Genomic DNA, 22097 nt, shown 5'->3' with positions numbered 1-22097 from the left:
AATGTTTGCAAAATTCTGATATAGCATCATTATATGAATATGGCTATCTGGTAAGTACATAAGACTCAAATGAAAAAAAAGTCCACAAAGCATGCCAAGTTGCCAAACTGAATGTCAGTTCATCTGTATAGGGATTTTAAAAGCATCTTGGTATAATGCTTTTTAAATAGATCAAAAGAAGTGGAGGAATAAAGCTGTCACAAAACCCATATTAATAGAATGATTTTTTTTTAAGTACATGTATAAATGTAGGCTGTATAGTATGTATATGCCAAGAAAAATAATTGGAATGTGTGCCAAAACATTAAATAATCCATAGTAGTTATCTCAGAATTGTAGGTTATTCTTTAATTTTCTTTTATTTTTCCTCATGGGAATTGGTTTTCCTATGAACTTACCTGCTTATAGAAAAAGAGGAGAATGGCCATCAAAGGGAAAGGCTAGAGTGTTAGGGCACAGTGCTCACATGTAATAAACCGGCTTTAGAGACACGGTAGCAAAGAGGAGTGAACTATTTGCCTTGGTTAAGTTTTACTGGCATATTACGTCACTCATCTTTTAAAATCTTTCATTATTAAAATGTCAGGCGTGCACAAAGCGGAGCGAATAATTTAACAAACCCGTGTCCGTCACTCAGCCTCGGCGGCTTTCAGTATGTGTCTGGTCTTGTTTCATCTGTTCCCCACACTCTCCCCCTAGATTACCTTGAAGCACACCTTGTAAATGCATTAGTATGTATTTCCAAGGATAATTATATCCCTTTTTTAACAACTGAGAATACCATGATTACACCTCAGATATTAACAGTCATTCTAATATCAGGACCTAGTCTATTCAGTATTCAAATTTTCCCAGTTGTTTCACAAAGGTATTTTCCTAAGCTGATTTGTTTGAATCGAGATCCAGACAAGGCTCATGCATTGTATTTGGTTGATATGTCTCTTGTCTTTAAAAAGTTTTTTGAAATATAATTCATATACCATAAAATTTACCCTTCTGAAATACACAGTTTAATGGTTTTTAGTACAATCACAGAGTTGTGCGGCCATCTCCACTGTCTAATTCCAGAACATTTTTATCTTCCCCAAAAGAAACCCCGTACCTTAGAGTGGTCACTCCCCATTTCCTATTCCTTCCAGCCCCTGGCCATATGGCTTGACTCTGTCTCTATGAATTTGCTTGTTCCGGGCATTTCATATACATGTGATCACATAATATGTGACCTAAGTCTCTTAATTTGCAGACTTACTCTTCCTCTTGGGGTTTTTTTTTTTTTTTTTCTCTAATTCCTTACAGATTATTTGTTCTGTTAAATTTTCTACCCTCTGGATTTTATTGACTGCATCACTGAGATGCCAGCTAACATGCACAGCTGACCCTTGAACAATGCGGGGGTTAGGGGCACCGACCCTCCCTCCAGCCGCAAATCTTCATATAACTTAAAGTTGGCCCCCCTGTCCTCAGTCCCTCCATACATGCAGTTCTGCATCTGCGGATTCACCAAACTGCGGATGGGGTAGTACTGTAGTATTTACTGTTGGGAAAACTCAGTGTATCACTTATAGTTAGCCCTCAGTATCCGTGGTTCCTCCAGTTCAGACCCATGCTGTTCAAGGGCTGACTGTATCCATCTCCTTTCCATTGGTAGGTTGCTCTAGAGGCCTGATCATATTCAGGTTTAATCTTTGTGGCAAGACCGTGTCAGTGGTGGTGTTCTCTGTTTCCTGTGGCATCACACTGAGTGACACATAATGTCTGGTTGTCTCTTAAATTTTATTTTGAAGCAGATATTTCAGAGGCATTCAAACCTAATCCATGGATTAGGTTTAGATAAAATTTGTGGGGTGTGACATTTACTAGAATTGCTGAGACATAGAAGGGTTAAAGAGTAGATTCATGGACCAAAAATTATCATCACAGTATTTTCCTGGAAGGGATTCTTGGAGCTATAAATTGGTATATGTCATTTCTGCACCAGGCAAGCTCATATGTTCTTTAGTAGAAGGATAACACTGTTAGCTAAGTGCATATAACCTATTGGAGGAAGACACCACGTGGTGTATATGGGGAGACAGAGGGTGGAGATAACCTTTTCTGATGGTCAGAAGCACCTTAGCATCTACTGCAGAAGTTATTGAACAAACAAATAACTTACATGAGTTGTGCGATTACTGTTACCCAGTAAGGAAATGACTTACAGAAAAGAATTCAAAATGTAAGATTGCTTGGTTGCTTTTTAGTGCTAGAGATAGAAATAGTGGGACCTTTTAGGAATGGATACTTGGGGATCCAGTTTTATTTTAACATTATTTTAATACTGTGGGAAGTGAAGTACAAAAAATATCAGGTGGGGGCTTCCCTGGTGGCACAGTGGTTGAGAATCTGCCTGCCAATGCAGGGGACACGGGTTCGAGCCCTGGTCTGGGAAGATCCCACATGCTGTGGAGCAACTAGGCCCGTGAGCCACAATTACTGAGCCTGTGCGTCTGGAGCCTGTGCTCCGCAGGAAGAGAGGCCGCGATAGTGAGAGGCCCACGCACCGTGATGAAGAGTGGCCCCCGCTTGCCGCAACTAGAGAGAAAGCCCTCGCACAGAAACGAAGACCCAACACAGCCATAAATAAATAAATAAATAAATAAAAGTTTATTTCAAAAGTGTTGTTTAAAAATATATATATATCAGGTGTACACATGATATAAAATGCAGAATTGATGGAGGTCAGTTGTAGAAATACTCATGAAGCTTTGTGTGTGATCATAGCAATTAGAGGGCAAGTGGGTATGAGTACATAAAGACAATCTAAATTATAAAGTGTAGTGGGTCCTTGAAGATAGTGTGTCACATAGGTGAAGCACACAGGACATGTATAACCAAGAGTGTTGTCAACCAAATAGAAGATGTTAGTCTTGAAAAAGGAAGTTTCTGCACTCACTGCATTTCAAGAAAGATGTAATTGGGATGGAGAAGATCCAGGAATGGATAACTTAAATGATACAAGCAGTGGAGGAATTGCTATGTAAAGAACGGACTAAAAAATTAGTAGATTTCAGCGTAAAAAGTATAGTGAATGAGAGGGAATATGGTTAAGGACTAAAGACAGTAGTGAAAGAGGATTACAGATTTATCTCTAGATTATTACATAGTAAAATGGGGGCAACTACATTTGATACATGAAAGAGGTAAATTTGGAACAAATAAGAGTATTATTTTTATATAGCAAGTATGAAATATTTGCAGCTCATTTTTTAAGAGGTAATAGAGCTTAAACATGAATAACTTTAAAATATGCATGTTCGTAGATTATTATGGGAAATGAGAATGTTTTGAGGTATGGAACATCTCAGGCCTTTGGAGTTGGTGTGATGTGAGTCTGCAGGGCTGGTTCAGAAGCTCCTCTCCTGCTCCAGCTGAGACAGAATACTAGGCTGGATGAACAGCCGTGTTCATTTCTGTTTTCAAAAGTGATACAGGTTTCTGATTGTAGGAAAAGCCTAACACAGTCTTCTTTATAGCCCTATACCCCTCCATTGGTGCTAAGAAGGGGTTTTCACTGCATTTGGGGCTGGAGTTCTTTTAGAATACCAAAAAGTGAAGATGTGTGTTTTTTTGCATTTTTCTTTCAGAGTTTGATAGACATTCCTTCAGGGCTGCTTTTACTTAAAAAAAAAAAAAAACCCAAAGAGTATTAGTAAGGATATAAACTCATTGTCTTTTCTGTTTGTCCTCTTCTGCAGAAATGTGTTGTAATCCCTGAGCTGTGACCTTGGCGGGTCAGTGACAGGAAACTGGAATTGGTTTCATTTCCTTTCACGGTCCTTCCCAGTTGTGTGGAGACCTCTTGATGTTTTAGACAGAAGAGATTGCATGCAGATAGTTAACCGAAAGTACTTAGTTCTTTTCAGTATGCAGGGGGTTTTTTTGGAAGGAAAGGGACTCTAGTTAGTCTCCGAAATAAATTTTTATGATTTTAAAATATTGAGCCACAAGGTTATTAGGAGTGATAATAACACTTCTGGTTTTTGATGACTTGTATAAGATAGCTCATAATTTTGAAAGTTCTTGTTTTCAAATAGAATAAAAGCACATGGTACAAAATGCACAAAGTACAGAAGACATACACTTGAAAATACTTCCCACCCTTGTCACCACTTACCTAGTTTTCCTCTTTTTAGGCTACCACTATCACCAGTTTCTTAGGTATTTTTCAAAAATACTATAGGGTTATACAAACGTGTGTGTAAATGTTTTGTTCTGTTAACAATAATGTTAATAATAATGGTATCATTATTGTACATACTCTCCTTTATCTTTTTTCACTGAAAGTAAATCTTGGTAATTGGGCAGTAGACAATCTTATTCTTTTTTAACAACTACTTGATATTTTACTGAATGACCAAAATTTGGTCTGTTGGGTCGTTTCCGGTCTTTTGCTATTATAAATAATGCTTTAGTGAATTTCCTATACATATGTTGTTGCACACGCGCGCGCGCGCGCACACACACACACACACACACAGGCCCAGTTGTTTTCATATAATATTATTTCTACCACCCTGTGGTTTAAAACATACATGTATTATTCTCAGAAATTCTAGTAGGGGTCACTATTTTATTTCCTTTATTATGATAAAAATGGAGTTCCATAATGATGCACTGGAGTGTATTTTCTAGCAGTTGAACATATAAAATGAACTGTAAGAATTTCAGTTTGTTTTTTACTCTCTCATCTTTGCCTTAAAGGTTTTGGTGCCTCTGATTTTGCTACGGCAAATGCTTTTGGAGTTGACAAGACGTGGTCAAGAACCTTTGAGTGCATTGCTGGAGTTTGGTGTGACTTTCCTGGAGGACCATGCCGCCGAGTACATCATTCAGCAAGGTGGCTGGGTATGCGCTTTCAAGTTTTTTTTTGTTTTTTTTAATCTTCTTAAAAGAAAAAAAAAAATTAAGCCCCTCATGGTTGTTTTCAAAAGCATAGGTTAAATATCATTAACATTATTGTTCAGTGTTATTTAATATTGTGATTGGATGGTGATCGATGGAAAGACTATTCATGCAGTTTAAGTTAAACTAAGATTTTACTCCTAAATTCACATATGGTTTTTTAAAAAAAATTTTATTTATTTATTTATTAGGTTGCGCTGGGTCTTAGTTGCGGCAGGTGGGCTCCTTAGTTGCGGCACATGGGCTCCTTAGTTGCGGCATGCGGGCTCCTAAGTTGTGGCATGTGAACTCTTAGTTGCAGCATGCATGTGGGATCTAGTTCCCTGACTAGCGATAGAACCCGGGCCCCCTGCATTGGGAGCGCGGAGTCTTCACCACTGTGCCACCAGGGAAGTCCCCATGTGTGGTATTTTTAAGTGGTTGTAATTATGAAACATTTCATACTAGCAAAAAGTATATAAATAACTTCTGTGTACTTAGTATATAAAAGTATATAATAACATATACTGAGAAAAAATATATAATAAGTATATAATAACTTTTATATACTTACACTTTAGAGGTGAGGAATAATAAATGAACACCTATGTATTTACTCTCCCAGTCGAAGAAAAGAACACAGCCAACACTTTTGAGTCTCCTTATATACCCCTCCTAGATATCCACATGTTCCTACCTACTTCACAAGGACAACTTCTATTCTGAATTATAGTTTTAATATGTATATATCCCTAGACAGTATATTATTTTGTATGTTTGGAACTTTATGTAAATAGTGTCATATGTATTCTTCTGTAACTTGCTGTTTTCATTCAGTGTTGTATTCTTAAGATTCACCTAGGTCATTGTTTCTCAACTTTTTTTTCATTATCACCCCCCTAAGGTTCCTCTTTAGACATTTTTATCCTTATCATCTCCCTCCTCCCCATGTGAAATTTTAGAAGCACAGATATAAGTCTGTTTATGAACTGGGGCCTTTTGGAGGGCCACAGGCCTTTGTAATATCTAAGATTGCTCACATCTCCCCAAACCAGTTTTAACCCTCGACTTCATCCCCTTTGAGAACACATGATCCACGTTGATGTGTTGATGGGCGTTTGGTTTCCGTGTGTAAATATGTCACACTTTATCTGTAGTTTATTTATCTACAGGCTTGCCAGTAGACATTTCTCCCTTTTTGCTGTTGGAAAGAGTCTCATCCATATGTGCAGGAGTTTCTCTGGGTATTTACTTGGGAGTAGAATTTCTGGTTCCAAGAGTATAGACATGTTCTAATTTACAAGATGATGCCAAAGTGTTTTCCACAGTGGTTTCCAGCTTGCCCTCTGTCAGCAGCTTAGAAGAGTTTTTCTTTATAAATATGAGAATTTTTGTTGTTGTACCTTCTCCCCAACACTTAATATTGTCAGACTTATTAATTTTAAAAATTATTTATTAAAATAAGATTATTTAGGAATAATTTTATTTTTTTTAATTTTTTTTTAATAGACTTTACTTTTTTTTTTTTTTTTTAAGTATTTATTTATTTATTTATGGCTGTGTTGAGTCTTCGTTTCTGTGCGAGGGCTTTCTCTAGTTGTGGCAAGCGGGGGCCACTCTTCATCGCGGTGCGCGGGCCTCTCACGATTGCAGCCTCTCTTGTTGCGGAGCACAGGCTCCAGACGCGCAGGCTCAGTAATTGTGGCTCACGGGCCCAGCTGCTCCGCGGCACATGGGATCTTCCCAGACCAGGGCTCAAACCCGTGTCCCCTGCATTGGCAGGCAGATTCTCAATCACTGCGCCACCAGGGAAGCCCAGGAATAATTTTAGATTTACAAGAAAGTTACGAAGATAAAGCATCCCCACATGCCCTTCACCCAGTTTCCCCTAGTGTTAATGTCATGCATAACTATGGCTGCTTTGTCAAGTTGGCTTTTCCACATTGACTTCATATCCAGCAGATTTGTCCAACTATCTTATTATCCTGATTATCTCTGGGCTCCTTTGGGTTTTCTACATAGAAAATCACACCATGTGTGAATAATGTCAATTTTTTTTCCTTGATGAGTCTATCTTTTTAAAAGAATGTATTGCACTAGTCAGCACCATATTAACAGAAATGGTATTAGAATCCATCCTTGTCTTTCCTGATGTTAATGTGAGTTAAATTTCCTTTCATCGTTCCACCATTTAGTTGTATCAGTCCCAATGAGTGAGGTTGGCCTGTACTTTTTCTTGTTTGGTTTCAGTTTTAAGGGTGTGCTAGCTTCATAAAAGAATTTAGAGTTGGGAAGAATGGTTCCTCCTTTTCTGTACTCTGGAACAGTTTGTATGAGACTCAGATCATTCTGTGCCTTGCTTCCTATAACGTTCCTTCAAAACCACCTGGTATTTTCTTTGAGGGAAGGTTTCTGTTTTATCTTGTCAACTTTTGATAATCTTTCTAGAATATTATCCCTAAATTTTCAGATTTGTTGGCATAGAGCTATTCATATTTTCTTTTTCTGGAGGAAGGTCCAGTGGATTTTAATTTTTTTAATTCTCTTACACTACTTACTTTTTTAAAAAGTTTTCTTTTGGAGAATTTTGTATATAAAAATAGACACGAGAGTGTAATGAACCCCCATCACTTAGTCCTAGCAATCATTAATTTACTGCCAGTTATGCTTTATTCACATCCTAATCACTTCCCCTTTTAATACAGTAGTATTTTGAAGCAAAATCCAGACATCCTATAATTTTATCTGTGAAGATTTCACTATGGATCTCTGAAAAATAAAGGTTCTTTTTTTATTTTAAATCACAATACCATTGTCACATCACAAAAAAATTAAAAATAATTTCTTCATATCATCAAATATCCTGTTAGCATTCAAATTTCCAAATGTTTCAAAAATATCCTGTCTTTAAGCCTATGCAATGTGTGGGTCTGTAGTTCCTTTTTAATTTTATTTTATTTTATTTTTATCTTTGGCTGTGTTGGGTCTTCGTTGCCACGTGTGGGCTTTCTCTAGTTGTGGCGAGCAGGGGCTACTCTTCGTTGTGGTGCACGTACTTCTTATTGTGGTAGCTTCTCTTGTTGCGGAGCATGGGCTCTAGGCACGCAGGTTTCAATAGTTGTGGCTTGCGGGTTCAGTAGTGTGGCTCACAGGCTCTAGAGCGCAGGCTCAGTAGTTGTGGTGCACGGGCTTAGTTGCTCTGCGGCATCTGGGATCTTCCTGGACCAGGGCTTGAACCCATGTCCCCTGCATTGGCAGGCGGATGCTTAACCACGGCACCACCAGGGAAGTCCCGAGGCTTATTAATTTTATTTATTTTCTCAAAGAACCAGTTTTTGGTTTTGTTGATTTTCTCTATTGATTTCCTATTTTCAATTTCATTGATTTCTCCTCTCTTTTTATTATTATCTTTGCTTACTTTGGATTTAATTTACTCTGCTTTTTCTAGTTTCCTAAGGTGGAGGCTTAGATGATTGATTTTCAGTCTTTCTTCTTTTCTAATATATGCATTCAATGCTGTAACTTTCCACTTAAGCACGGCTTTCACTGTCTCACACAAATTTTAATAATTTTTTTTTTAATTTACTTCTAAAGATTTTTTAAATTTCTCTTGAGATTTATTCTTCGACCCATGTGTTATTTAGAAATATATTGTTTAATCTCCAAGTACTTGAGGATTTTCTAGCTATCTTTCTGTTATTGATTTCTAGTTGTATCCCATTGTGGTTTGAGAGCAGACATAGTATGATTCTGTTCTTTTAAATTTGTTAAGGTATGTTTCATGTCCCAGAATTTGGTCTAGGTGAATATTCCATATGAGCTTGGGAAGAAGGTGTATCCTGCTGTGGTTGGATGGAAGTAGTCTATAGATGTCCGTTGTATCCCGCTGATTGCCCGCCTGCTGGATCTGTCCATTTCTTTTTTTTTTTTTAAACTTAGGGTTTATTGATTGATTGATTGATTGATTGATTGATTGCTGTGTTGGGTCTTCGTTTCTGTGTGAGGGCTTTCTCCAGTTGCGGCAAGTGGGGGCCACTCTTCATCGCGGTGCGTGGGCCTCTCACTATCGCGGCCTCTCTTGTTGCGGAGCACAGGCTCCAGACGCACAGGATCAGCAATTGTGGCTCACGGGCCCAGCCTCTCCGCGGCACGTGGGATCCTCCCAGACCAGGGCTCGAACCCGTGTCCCCTGCATTGGCAGGCAGATTCTCAACCACTGCGCCACCAGGGAGGCCCCTGGATCTGTCCATTTCTGATGGAGGGTGCTGAAGTCTCCAGTTGTCTTGGTGGATTCATCTGTTCCTCTTGCAGCTCTTTGGTTAGGTGTGTACATATCAAAGACTATTACATCTTCTTGGGGGTTTAACCCATCTATCATTATGTAACACCCCTCTTCATCCCTGATAAGTTTCCTTGCTCTGAAGTCTGCTCTGTGTGAAATTAATGTAGCTACTCCCTGTCCCTCCCTTCCTTTCTTCCTTTCCTTCTTTCCTTTAACATGCAGGATTTGTATTTTAGACATGCAGGGAAAGCTATCTGAGAATCTAATAATTTAAAGCAAGCAGCTGTATACAGATAACAAAAGAAACAACATCTTGTTACAGCTCGGCACACAGCATCCAAAGCAAATAGGCATGAGACAGTGAATGTTTATGTAGCATTAAAACCAGGTGAATAACATGCTGCAGGGCTGCGAGGGGGAGAGAGGGGAATGGAAATGTGAAGACCAGTGTTTCCAGTGCTGTCAGTGTATAATGCTAAATTTCTCATTTGATGACCCGTCCGGGTGCTTCAGATGTGATGTACAGTGAGAATGGTAAGGATGGAGACAACCGATCTGCATACCTGCCTAACATATTTTCACAGGTCTTCTTTCAGTGGTAAACCAGTTTGAGCATGTCTTGAATTTGTTGTTTAATGATAGCTTTCTTATCTCAGGCTTTAAACTCTCTAGATATAAACAGTGAAGTATTTGGTACTTTCCCCTTTATAATAAAATATGTTCCATGTTTCATTAAATATTTATTTATTTATTTATTTATTTATTTACGATCTTGTGGCATGTGGGATCTTAGTTGTGGCACGCGTACTTCTTAGTTGTGGCATGCATACAGGATCTAGTTCCCCAACCAGGGATCGAGCCTGGGCCGCCTGCATTGGGAGCACAGAGTCTTACCCACTGGACCACCAGGGAAGTCCCCCATGTTTCATTAAAAGTATACACAACAATGATCAAATTAAAGGTTTAAATACTCAGAAATATAAAACCATAGTTAACAAAGCATTAAGTATCTAAACGAAGACTTACTAGATTATAAAACAATAAATAGTAAAATATTAGTATTTAAACAATATTAGAATTTTAACTATATAAATAAACCTCATTAATACTTTGAGAGGGTGGCTTACTGTTGAGCAATAGATATTGGGGAAAAGCCTTTTCTGACATAGCTTTCTGATAGTTCAAGGGATTGTTCGGTATCGTTGTATAGCATAAATGTGATTCAGTAAATGTGGCATTACAAATTTCTTAAAAGCTGTGAGTGTTTTACCTTAAATATTATATAATAGTACAGACTTTACTTTCTTATATTATTTCCAAATACACTTTTATGTGATACATTAGAACACATTAGCTCATATAGACTGTAGTATAATCAACTAAATATAGTTTTGTAGGGGTTTTTTCCCCAACACTTTGAAGACCAAACCACACTATATTATGGCACTGAGTATTCGACCTAACATTTCAGCTATATTTTCTTTGGTAAACATTTTAACGATTGCTAGGTTTTCCTCTTATAATATCAATCACAGGTGGTTTATAAATGATACGTGTGTTTTTAATATGCAGTACTACTCAAAACAGTCATAGGTCATATTTTTTCAAGAAGAAATTAAACCAGTTGTGAGCAGGAAAAAGCTATATCAAGATCATATATAGAACGAAAATAAAACAGAAAAGAGGAATAAGAACAGGGAAAAAAATTACAATTGTAAAGGTGTTGGTTCTGAAATGTTGTTTGTTTTTTTTAAAAATTTTATTTATTTATTTATTTATTTGGCTGCATTGGGTCTTTGTTGCTGTGTGCGTGCTTTCTCTAGTTGTGGCGAGCAGGGGCTACTCTTCATTGCAGTGCGTGGGCTACTCACTGCGGTGGCTTCTCTCGTTGCGGAGCACGGCCTCTAGGCACACGGGCTTCAGTAGTTGTGGCTCGCGGGCTCTAGAGCGCAGGCTCAGTAGTTGTGGCTCACGGGCTTAGCTGCTCCACAGCATGTGGGGTCTTCCCGGAGCAGGGCTCATACCCGTGTCCCCTGCATTGGCAGGCAGATTCTTAACCACGGCGCCACCAGGGAAGTCCCTGAAATGTTCTATTATTATTATACAAGATAATCAGTCACCAAGCTGAGGATATTTTCTTTCATCAGCATATCAGCTTTGTTTCCTCTGTGAATTCCGCACACAGGATGAGTGGTCACTTGGTCCACGGGGACATTGAAGCACTCATGACGTGGCTCCTGTACCAGATCAGCCTGCTCACTTGCTTTAGGGACACTTTTCTTGAATGTTTCCCCTCCCAAAGGAAACCCATCCAAAATACAGTAAGCCTTCTCAGAATTAAGGATGATATCAAGCTCACGTGCACAGCCAAGGTCCTTGTCAAGTTGTTCCAGGTAGCAGTGGGTTGTTTCCAGGGTCCTTAGTGCCTGTCCTGACCCTCAGTGGCACAGCAGAGACACAGATGAGCACGTCTTCTGTGAACCTTCCTCTGATCTTGCCACTCATGAAAGCTGCACCTTTTAGGTTTTGGTACTTAAATGGTTTGAACAGTTTCTCTTGTCATCTTTTCTTTCTCTTTGTCTGATAGTGGGATGTACCGTTTCTGCAGTTGAAACTCCCCCATGACGAAAAAGCAATGTAAACTGGCTCGCGGCCGCGGGCAACAGCTAGAGAGGGCCTGGCTGGCGGCTGCTCCCACTTGCCTCTGATGAGTGTCTGCGTGGTCAGTTTACTCTTAACATGTCTGTGTCTTTACGTGAAGCGAGTTTCTTAGACACAGCAGACAGTTGGATCTTTGTTTTTCATCCAGTCTGACAATGTCTTTCTTGTAGTTGGTGTGTTTAGACTATTGATGTTCAAAGTAATTATTTTTTTTTTAAATTGTATTTGTTTTTAAATTATTTATTTTATTTATTTTTATTTTTGGCTACACATGGGCTTTCTCTGGTTGTGGCGAGCGGGGTCTACTCTTCGCTGCAGTGCATGGGCCTCTCACTGCGGTGGCCTCTGTTTGTTGCAGAGCACGGGCTCTAGGTGCGCGGGCCCCAGCAGTCGTGGCACACGGGCTCAGTAGTTGTGGCCCGTGGTCTCTAGAGCGCAGGCTCAGCAGCTGTGGTGCCCAGGCTTAGCTGCTCCACAGCATGTGGGATCCTCCCAGACCAGGGCTCAAACCCGTGTCCCCTGCATTGGCAGGCGGACTCCCAACCACTGCGCCACCAGGGAAGCCCCAAAGTAATTATTGATGTAATTATATGAATATCTGTCATATTTGTCATTGTTTTCTACTTGTTGCCCTTATTCTTTGTTCCTGTTTTTGTCCCCCATTCTTTTTCTGCCTTTTGTGGTTTTAATTGAGGATGTTATATGTTTCCATTTTCTCTCCTTTCTTGGCATGTCCATTACATTTCTCTTTTTACCTCTTTAAGTGGTTGCCCTACAGTTTGCAATATACATTTACAGCTAATCCAAGTCCACTTTCAGGTAACACTGTACTGCTTCACAAGCACTGTGAGTGAGTGAGTACCTTGTAAGAGCATCCCTTGTATCATTGCTGTCATTCATGTCACTTGTATAAGCACACATAATCGAATACATTGTTGCTATTATTACTTTGAGCAGCTGTTATCTGGAAGATCAATTAAGAATAAGAAAAAAGTTTTTATTCTCCCTTCACCTACTTCTTCCTCAGTGGCCTCCCTTTCTCTGTGTAGATCTGCGTTTCTGACTTATATCATTATCCTTCTCTAAAGAACTTCTTTTAACATTTCTTACAAGGCATGTCTACTAGCAATTCCTTCAATTTTTGCTTGTCTGAGAAAATCTTTGTTTCTCCTTTGTGTGTGTGTGTGTGAATAGTTTACTTTATTGAGATATAATTCACAACCACACAGTTCACCCATATGAAGTGTATAATTCAATGGTTTTTTGTATATTCTTGTACAACTTAATACATTTTTTTTTAAGATCACATGTCTTGCCTTAATTTTTATTTTTCTTTTTTTAATATCTTTATTGGAGTATAATTGCTTTACAATGTTGTGTTAGTTTCTCCTGCACAACAAAGTGAATCAGCTATATGCATACATATATCCCCATATCCCCTCCCTCTTAAGCCTCCCTCCCACCCTCCCTATCTGACCCCTGTAGGTGGAGGTGGTCACAAAGCACTGAGCTGGTCTCCCTGTGCTATGCGGCTGCTTCCTGCTAGCTGTTTTACATTTGGTAGTGTATATATGTCCATGCCACTCTCTCACTTCGTCCCAGCTTACCCTTCCCCGTCAAGTCCGTTCTCTATGTCTGCGTCTTTGTTCCTGCCCTGCCCCTAGGTTCATCAGTACCGTTTGTTTAGATTCCATATATATGTGTTAGCATGCGGTATTTCTCTTTCTGACTTAACTTCACCCTGTATGACAGACTCTAGGTCCATCCACCTCGTCGCAGATAACTCAATTTCATTTCTTTTTATGGCTGAGTAATATTCCATTGTATATATGTGCCACATCTTCTTTATCCATTCATCTGTCGATAGACAGTTAGGTTGCTTCCATGTCCTGGCTGTTGTAAACAGTGCTGCAGTGAACATTTTGGTACATGACTCTTTTTGAATTACAGTTTTCTCAGGGTATATGCCCAGTAGTGGGATTGCTGGGTTGTATGGTAGTTCTATTTTTAGTTTTTTAAGGAACCTCCATACTCTTCTCCATAGTGGCTGTATCAATTTACATTCCCACCAACAGTGCAGGAGGGTTCCCTGTTCTCCACACCCTCTCCTTCATTTTTGAAGGATAACTTCTCAGGAACAGAATTCTAGGTCAGTAGGTTTTTTCTCTGAACGCTTTAAATATTTCCCTCCACTCTCTTCTTGCTTGCTTGGTTTCTGATGAGAAGCTAGATGTAATTCTTATCTTTGTTCCTCTCTAGGTAAGATATTTTTTCCTCTGACTTGTCACAGAATTTTTTTCTTTATCTCTGATTTTCTGTAATTTGAGAATGACATGCTTAGGCGTAGTTCTTGGGACACTTATTGTACTTGGTGTTCTCTGAGCTTCCTGAATCTGTGGTTTGCTGTCTGACGTTAATTTGGGGACATTCTTAGTCATTATCGTTACAGATATTTTTCTCCTGTTCCTTTCTCTCTTCTCCTTCCGTGTTCCAGGTGTGTGTGTTATACCTTGTGTAGTTGTCCCACAGTCCTTGGATGTCCTGTTGTTTTCTTTCCCCCATCTTTGTTGTCTTTGCCTTTCAGTTTGGGATGTTTCTCTCGAGACATCCTCAAGCTAAGAGGTTCTTTCCTTAGCAGTGTGGAATCTAATAATAAGCCCATCAAAGGCATTCTTCATGGGAATTCCCTGGTGGTCCAGTGGTTAGGACCGGCACCTTCACTGCCAGGGCCTGGGTTCAGTCCCTGGTTGGGGAATTAAGGTCCTGCAAGCTGCTTGGCATGGCCAAAAAAAAAGCGGGGGGCATTCTTCCTTTCTGTTTCAGTGTTGTTTTTAAATCTCTAGCATTTTTTTCTTTTTGGTTCTTAGGATTTCCATCTCTGCTGACATTGCCCATCTGTTCTTGTGTGCTGTCTACTTTATCCATGAGAGCGCTTAGCAAATTAATCATAATTGTGTTAAATTCCTGATCGATAGTTCCAGCATCCCTACCATGTCTGGTTCTGATACTTGCTCCATCTTTTCAAATGTGTGCGTGTTTTTCGTCTCCCTTTGGTTTGCCTTGTCATTTTTTCTGGATAGCCAGACATGATGTCCTGGGTAAAAGGTAAATAGGCCTCAGTGGCGTGGTGGCGAGGTGTGTGGCGGGCGCGTTGGAGTCCGGTGACGAGGCTCTGTGGGCGAGCCTGTGCCCCCCGTGAACTTGGCCAGTTTCTGTGTCTCTCTCCTCCCTTACAGGGGGCAGGGCTGGAAGGTTGGAGTGGGCTGCCAGCGGGAACTTCCCTTCCTCTCGGGCAGTTAGGCTGTGGTTAACTGGTTCCCCCTGAGGGCACAGCTTGTCAGGAAGATCAGGGCTCATTTTCCCGCTCACCCAGGAGCAGGGAGCAGGGGGGTAGAGGTGAATCTCCGAATTGCAGGGCCTCCCTGGGACTGGTCCCCGGGTGACCCCCAGCCCCGCCCATCCGTCTCCAGCCTCGGGGCAGCAGTTTGCCCTGTGGCATCACCTCTCTTCTCTTACAGTCTTTGAGCTTTCTGGTCATTCAGCTTTTTAACCCACTTCAGGGCGGAGTGGAGACGTCCAAGTCCTTCCACAGGGAACCTGCAAGTCCCTCGGAAGGTTTTGCTTCTCAGTTTTGTGCACACTGAGCCCCCAGCGCTCCTCAGTTACAGTGTCGGTTTTCTACCCAATAACCCTTAACTGATTGCGGATGTTGTGCCCCCTCCGCTAGGTGCTGCTACCACAAGTTGAGTAAAATAGGCCCTCCTTGGGCTCAGGGCAGGACGGGGTGGCATGTTCTGTGCTGTGAGGTGGCTGTGTTATGGGGGTCGGAGGACAGGAGGAGGCCGGGGTCGCTGGGGTGCAGTCAGGAGCACATGTCCGCTGGAGGCCAGCTTTCCAGAGAGAGAAGCGGAGAGTGACTCTGCTGCTGTTGGTACTGGGACTGCAGGGTAGCGGGGGTGGGGGGGGGGTTGTGCACGCCCGCTTGTTTGCTTGCCTTCTACCTTATTTTTTCCCCGGCCAGAGAGCAGGAGTTGAGATTGGAGTCACAATTTGTTTGTGGCCCCAGCTCTCCCAAATATTAGCCCTGAGTTTTGGGGGGAATTCACTTAACTTCGCTGAGCCTCAGTTTCATCAATTACAGTATGGAAGAGCAGCTTCTGTAGCTCACAAAAGTGATGGTGTGAAAGTGTTCTGTGAAAACATTACATTTTTACGATATCAGCTTTTCAGATGTGTCCCTAAGAGTGTGTGTTTTTCCTCTTCTCGAGTCTGATTGAAGTTTCCTTCGAGTTTTGATGTTGACTGTCTTTGCCAGGCAGCAGTCAGGCACAACCGGGTGTGAGCCGGGACAGCCGACCCCCCCACCCCCCGCTGCCAGGCCTGCGAGCCCGCAAGGGGCCACCACGGGGCGGGCTTCTCCTGGGTTTTCTCCTGCAGCATGTGCTAACCTAAATACTTACTGTGAAACATTTAGATTACATAAAAGATTACTGGGGGAAATGTCATCTGTAATAATATTAAATAGTTTGAATAAAATTAATTTTTGTCTATTTTTTCCGACTTGAAGCTTCTCATTTCTGTTTTAAGAACTGCAAACCTCAAAAAGTTTATGTTTGTTTGTTTGTTTTAATCAAGGACGTTTGAAGACTGTCTCTTGGGAACTTTTAGGTCAGAACTGGTTAGAACAGAGTGTGGGAGGTGACACATAGTTTGTGATCTAAAATCAGTTAAGTGGGTTTTGCAACTGAAGTAGTTTCAGTGTAGTAAGCGTTTGGTTTAGTGTTTCATGAGATCTGTTTTATGTGTGAGTGTGCGTGTGTACTGCACTGTGTTTAAAATGTATTCTTTGTGATCTTGGTCATCACATTAGGTGGAAAGTTACTTCCCTGAGTCTCTCTCACAGTATTTTCTTTGGGGTTTTTTGTTGTTTTTGTTTTATTTTTATTTTTTTGGCCGCGTCGCATGGCTTGTGGGTCTTCGTTCCCCGACCAGGGATCGAACCTGGGCCCTTGGTGGTGAAAGTGTGGAGTCTTAACCACTGGACCACCAGGGAATTCCCTCTCTTTTCTTATTTTAGGTTAATAGCGATCTAAGAGGCATTTGGTCGTTAGTACCCTGTTTGACTGAATGTAGAGAAGCAAGGTATCTGTGTTTGTCTTTTCCGGTGAATACTTGAGAGAGAGATCGTAGTGATAAGGGTTGGCTGGTACACGCCAGGGGACGTGGGTCTCTGAGTTACCAGGGAGTGAGTGGGGTCTTGGGAGTCGGCCCCGGCGTCCTCAGCTGGAGCAGCTGTGACCCTGCGTGTGAAACACTGCTTGAAGTGGCAGAATAATTTGTAACTGGTGTGAACCAAAACAAAACTCGAAGCAAATGTGGTTAATACAGACGTGGTGAAGCACTGCTGCACACTTTGAAATGGTTCTTTGAGTGACCTCCAAGCTGTTTTTACTTCGTTCCTACCACTAAAACCAAGGTTACGCTTACATTTTATCTTACGTTTATTCTACAAGAGTCCCTTTACCTCTGTATTTCAGTTTCTTCTCTACTTCCCTTTTTCTTTGAAGGGTTTCATGAACATATCTTTGTGGATTTGCTTGACGAAAACACCAAGAATAACCTTTTCCATTTGCTTCTTGCTGTAAACTCAGGAAAAGCACCAGTGTGGAAGTCCGGGGTTGAGGGGGAGCCTTGGGCTCGAGCGTTAGGGGAGCACAGTTGACGAAAGCGTGGGCCCTGCAGGTAAGCGGCCTGGTTAGATCCAGTCCCAGCTTTGGACTTCAGGCCAATTACTTACCCATCTCAGTTGCTTTAGTTTCCTTATCTGTGAAAGTGAAATGAATTAATTTCAGTAAAGTCTTCAAAAGGACACTGACGTCCAGTTCTCACAGCAGCTGAGGGACCTTGGGCAAGTTACCTGATCTCTCTGGGCTTCATCTGTTTAAACAAAACATAGTTTTCTGATTCTTTGTACATATTTATTTACTTATTGGCCGCGCCGTGCAGCTTGCAGGATCTAGTTCCCCAACCAAGGATTGGCAGTGAGAGTGTGGAGTCCCAACCACCAGACCACCATGGAGTTTCCCCTTCATGCATATTTAAACTCTAGTTGGTCCCAATTCGTTTTATATTTTTGAGCCCTTGAAGTTACTCCTTTCTGTTTTTTGTATCAGTGGGACTAAAGAGATAGCTGTTTCCAGCAATATACATATTTTGTGCTAAAAATTATTTAAATTGTTGGAATGGATCTAAGGCTAGTTGTAGATGTTAGTCCCCTAATGTGCTAAGTTTTAGGTAAAGTATTACCCAGAACAGTGCTTTATCTTTTATTGAAAGCCTGGTCTTCATTAATGACAGTAATTGTCAAGGGAGAGGCCTCTATTTTTATGTTTTTGCTTCAGATGACCAGGAATGAAAGTCTCAATGGTCATCTGTTCTTTCTTTAAAACTTCTTACATAAAAGCACAAAACTTTTGGTGAATCGTCATTAAAATAATCACGTCCCAAATACAGAAATAAGTTGTAAGGTAGAGAGTCCATGACAGCAAGGAAAAAGGCAACTAAGTCTGACTGGCTTTTGGGCCATATCGTCCCCCAGAGTCGTCGCTTGACAACCGTGTTGATCCAGTATCTTGGTTGGATGAAGAAGTCCTCCAGATACGGGACAAAGAATGTTCCTGACTCTCAGCTTTGAGCTGTTAAAAATAAAGAGAGCAGGAGTTTTACGCTAAATTGTTTTAGTTTGTTAACTTTTCCCTCAGTTCTTCACGATGCAACTTGTGAAATTTCCACTTCACTTGTTTTGGCTTCGAGCCCTAAATAAAAAGTAGCAAAGGTCTCCTTTCTGAGGATTAAAATTTTTACCTGTTTTGTTATGGTTCCTTTGTTTTGCTTTTGCTTTTTAAACCAGTTCTTGCTGTTAAGAGGTTCTGTTTTTAGCCCTTGGAGGGAGTTCCTATTGGTGAGCGCGTGGGTCTCTCTGACCCTCAGGCCCTCCCTTTGAGGAGCAGCGCCGTCAAGGGGCTGCACATGTGACTCTAAGGATAGGGAACACAAGGGATTATATTCCTTATCTCCAAATAACTCGAGTGTGACCGGAAAGTTTCTGGTCTTGATTACAGAACTATTCTGCTTCATATAAATGGCGGCCGTAATCACAAAATGAAGTGGGAATTAGTTTGCTTGCATTTGCTCTGCAGACTCCGTAGCATCTGCGGGTGTCGTCCAGACTCTGGGTGACTTCCCGTCTGTCTCCGCCACGAACCTCGTGGTCCCCGTGCATCCCCTGCTTTAGGGCTGCCAGTGTCGCGGTGAAATGTGTGCCTCCTGTGTGGGTCTTCACGTCTAGATGGTGAATTTGTCAAGAACTAAAATTGAGTCGTGTTCTTCCTAGTGACCGGAGCTGACACAGCCCCCGCAGGGAGAGCCTGGAGCCCCCGTGGCCGTGCTGCTGCTGTGTGGCTCCCGCCGCCAGGAGGGCGGGAGGCCTGTGTCCCCCGCACCCTCCCCATCGTCGGGGCGGCTTCATCCATGACCGAGTGGCCGATGACCGTTCCCTTGCCGTTGAGTCAGGGCCATGGCGTCTGCTGCCGGCACCTCCCTGGTCACGGCAGGCTGCTTCCTGTCCCCGGCTGACGTTTCTGGGCCTCTGCTGGGCCGTGGCTCTTCCCCGCTCTTCACACGTCCCTCCGCCAGGCTCCCACACCTCCCCAGCTGCCAGCAAAACACGTCCTTCCCCGTCTGGGCTCCTGATGGCACCAGCCCGGCCAAGTGATAGATCCCTAGGGCACAAACTGCCTGCCTTTTTCTCCGCTGTGTTGCATTATTTATTGCATTAAATGTGTATAAATTGAATAGAATATAAATCAGCTTTTTGCTTTTTGAAGAAACTGGTCAGAGGACTGTCTTGTTAAAAATTCTTCCTCTGTGTTGGTCTACAAGCAAACACGTTCATTCCAAAAACTGTAGGTTTAAACAATGCATTTATCCCTGGAAGTTCAGTTTAGGAAAGGGGCTGCCTCCAGATTTACATTTATTTTAGATCTGTTTCCCCTTCTTTGCACTGACCTCCCTCCTCATCTCCTAGGGCGCTGTCTTTACCCTGGAGCCGGAGGACGAGGAGCGCCCCGCTGGCGCCGCGGAGGACAGCAACGACATCTACATCCTGCCCAGTGGCGCCTCCACGCTCGCCAGCCCCCCAGAGTCTCCGACAACCACGACGGCGTCCTGGCAGGCCGAGGGCTTCCCCGTGTCGCTGTCCAGCAGCCAGAGCTGGCGCACCGAGAGCCCACCGGTGTCCCTGGGTCCCGAGTCGTGGCAGCAGGTCACGGTGGACCCCGAAGAAGTCAAGAGCTTGGACAGCAACGGGGCTGGAGAGAAGAGTGAGAACAACTCCTCCAACTCCGACATCGTGCACGTGGAGAAGGAGGAGATTCCCGAGGGCGCGGAGGCGGCGGCCGCGGCGGCCCCTGCCCTGATGGCGGCCGGGGAGCCTGGCCCCGAGGGGTCAGCCGGCCAGACAGCCAGTCCCACGACATCTCTGTTCGTGGAACTTGCTGAAGAAGAGGCGGGAGCGGCCGCGTCCGAAGCTGCTGAACTGGAGCAGGAGGGGGTCCCGCCGCTGGAGCCCCCGGTGGAGCCCCCAGCAGCCCCGCCGGGCGGAGAGCAGGCAGCCCGCGGGCAGGGGGGGCTGGGGGCAGGGCCCTCCCCGGGCGGCCCTGAGAAAGCTGGCCCCCCGCCCGAGGGCAAGTCCCTCCTGCTCTTCGGAGGGGCAGCCGCCGTTGCCATCCTGGCGGTGGCAGTTGGGCTGGCACTGGTTCTGAGAAGGAAGTAGATTTTTCGGAGAGAGAAGACAAAAAGGTGTAAGGTTTTAGTTGTGTCGACCGGACTGGAGCTGCCAGGAGCTGGCTGGATATCCCTTGGACACTCCGGGGTCAGGAGGACTTGGGTCCGCAGGGCAGGGGGCCGACCCACGTGTTAGGGCTTGAGCTGGAGGCTGCGCACGCTGGTCTGCCAGGTTCAGGGTCTTGTGTGTGAAGTGCCCCCTGCCTGGCGTCCGCAGCCCCTGGGTAGCTCCCAGGTGTAGGGTGCGCAGCCTCCGCCCACCAGCCCCGTAGCGCCTTCCCCAGTGGTGACAACCCCACCCCACGTGTCTCCCCGTGTTGCCAAACGTCCCCCGGGGATAACGTTGTCCCGTGAGAGCCACAGTCTCAGAGCGAGAGGGTCCCCGTGGGGGCACCTGGGGGGGAGACCCCCAGGCAGGAGGGCTTGGCTGTGGGCCCCTCGGCTGCTGGCGCGCTCCTGCCTGGAGGCTCTCGGCGCCTCTGTTCCTCCCGCCCTCAGTCCCGCAGCCCAGGTGCTCTGCCGGGTCTCAGCCGCCTCTCAGGTACTGCCCTGCCCGCCTCGCCCCAGGGTGCCCCGAGGCCCCGTGGAGAGGGCTCACCCGATGCTTCCCACAGTTCCCCTTGTAAAGATGCTGCCTTTAGTCTTTAAACATACAAGACAGAAGAGACCCGGGGCCCCTGCCCGTGACCACGGGGCAAGTTTGTCTCTGCGTTGGGAAGCTGGAGGGTGGCTTCGCTGGCCTATCGAGGCTGCTTCCAGCCCTTTTGTCTGTGCGCGGCCTTGAGCCGACGGGGCCTCGCCGGCCGGCAGCGTCCCTCTTGCTTGGCATCGCTGTCCGTGACCTGGACTAGCGTGATTCCCAGGTTCTGGCCTCAGCCTCCTTCCCAGTCAGGCCGCTCCTCAGCGGTCTCTGCCGGGTGATGAGGGTTTCCACACGTGGGCTTACAGGCCAGGGAATCATAACTCTCCATCAGTACACAGTCTCCTAAATATCACTGAAGTAAAAAGCAGGAAAGAGAGGCTGCCCTTGGGGTTCTAGCCTGGCTCTCAGAGTTCCGTAACGGAGGCTTACACTGAGCTCGTCACGGCCCAAATGCCGGAGTGACAAACCGTAGTGATCACGGTCAGCACGTGCCCGTGGAGACTCAGCGTAGCCTCATCCGCTGACCGCGTCCCTCACGGGGGGACCGCGTCTCTTCATGCCTGAGGTCAGTGTCACTGACGGGACACACGTGCTTGAGACAGGTCATCTCAGATTTATCCTAGTAAATGTAACAGATTACTTTTTAAATCCTGAAATTTGTAATAAAATTACTTTACCTATCCTGATCACCAAAACTTGATGTTTTAAATGTGCTTTATTTTTTAAAATTTATTTTTTTTAATTAAA

General features: G+C 43.6%; 1 protein-coding gene and 1 pseudogene across 4 annotated transcripts in view; one reads left to right on the top strand and one right to left on the bottom strand.

Moving 5' to 3' along the window:
- The window catches only part of BCL2L13 (BCL2 like 13), a 69176-nt gene extending 47131 nt beyond the window's left edge, over window positions 1-22045 (top strand). For all 4 annotated transcript variants that reach the window (XM_068559673.1, XM_068559670.1, XM_068559671.1 and 1 more), the window contains 2 exons: window positions 4741-4884; window positions 19950-22045. In XM_068559673.1, coding sequence (XP_068415774.1) covers window positions 4741-4884; window positions 19950-20696 — 891 coding nt within the window. In that variant the 3' untranslated portion in view covers window positions 20697-22045. The remainder of the gene's footprint in view (window positions 1-4740; window positions 4885-19949) is intronic.
- Window positions 11302-11825, bottom strand: LOC137774620 (AP-1 complex subunit sigma-2 pseudogene; annotated as a pseudogene).
- Window positions 22046-22097: the final 52 nt, after the last annotated feature.

Source organism: Eschrichtius robustus, chromosome 13, assembly GCF_028021215.1.
Source record: "Eschrichtius robustus isolate mEscRob2 chromosome 13, mEscRob2.pri, whole genome shotgun sequence".
Classification (NCBI taxonomy): Eukaryota; Metazoa; Chordata; class Mammalia; order Artiodactyla; family Eschrichtiidae; genus Eschrichtius; species Eschrichtius robustus.
The sequence above is the reverse complement of the archived record's forward strand: the minus strand, read 5'-3'. Positions and strand labels throughout refer to the sequence as shown.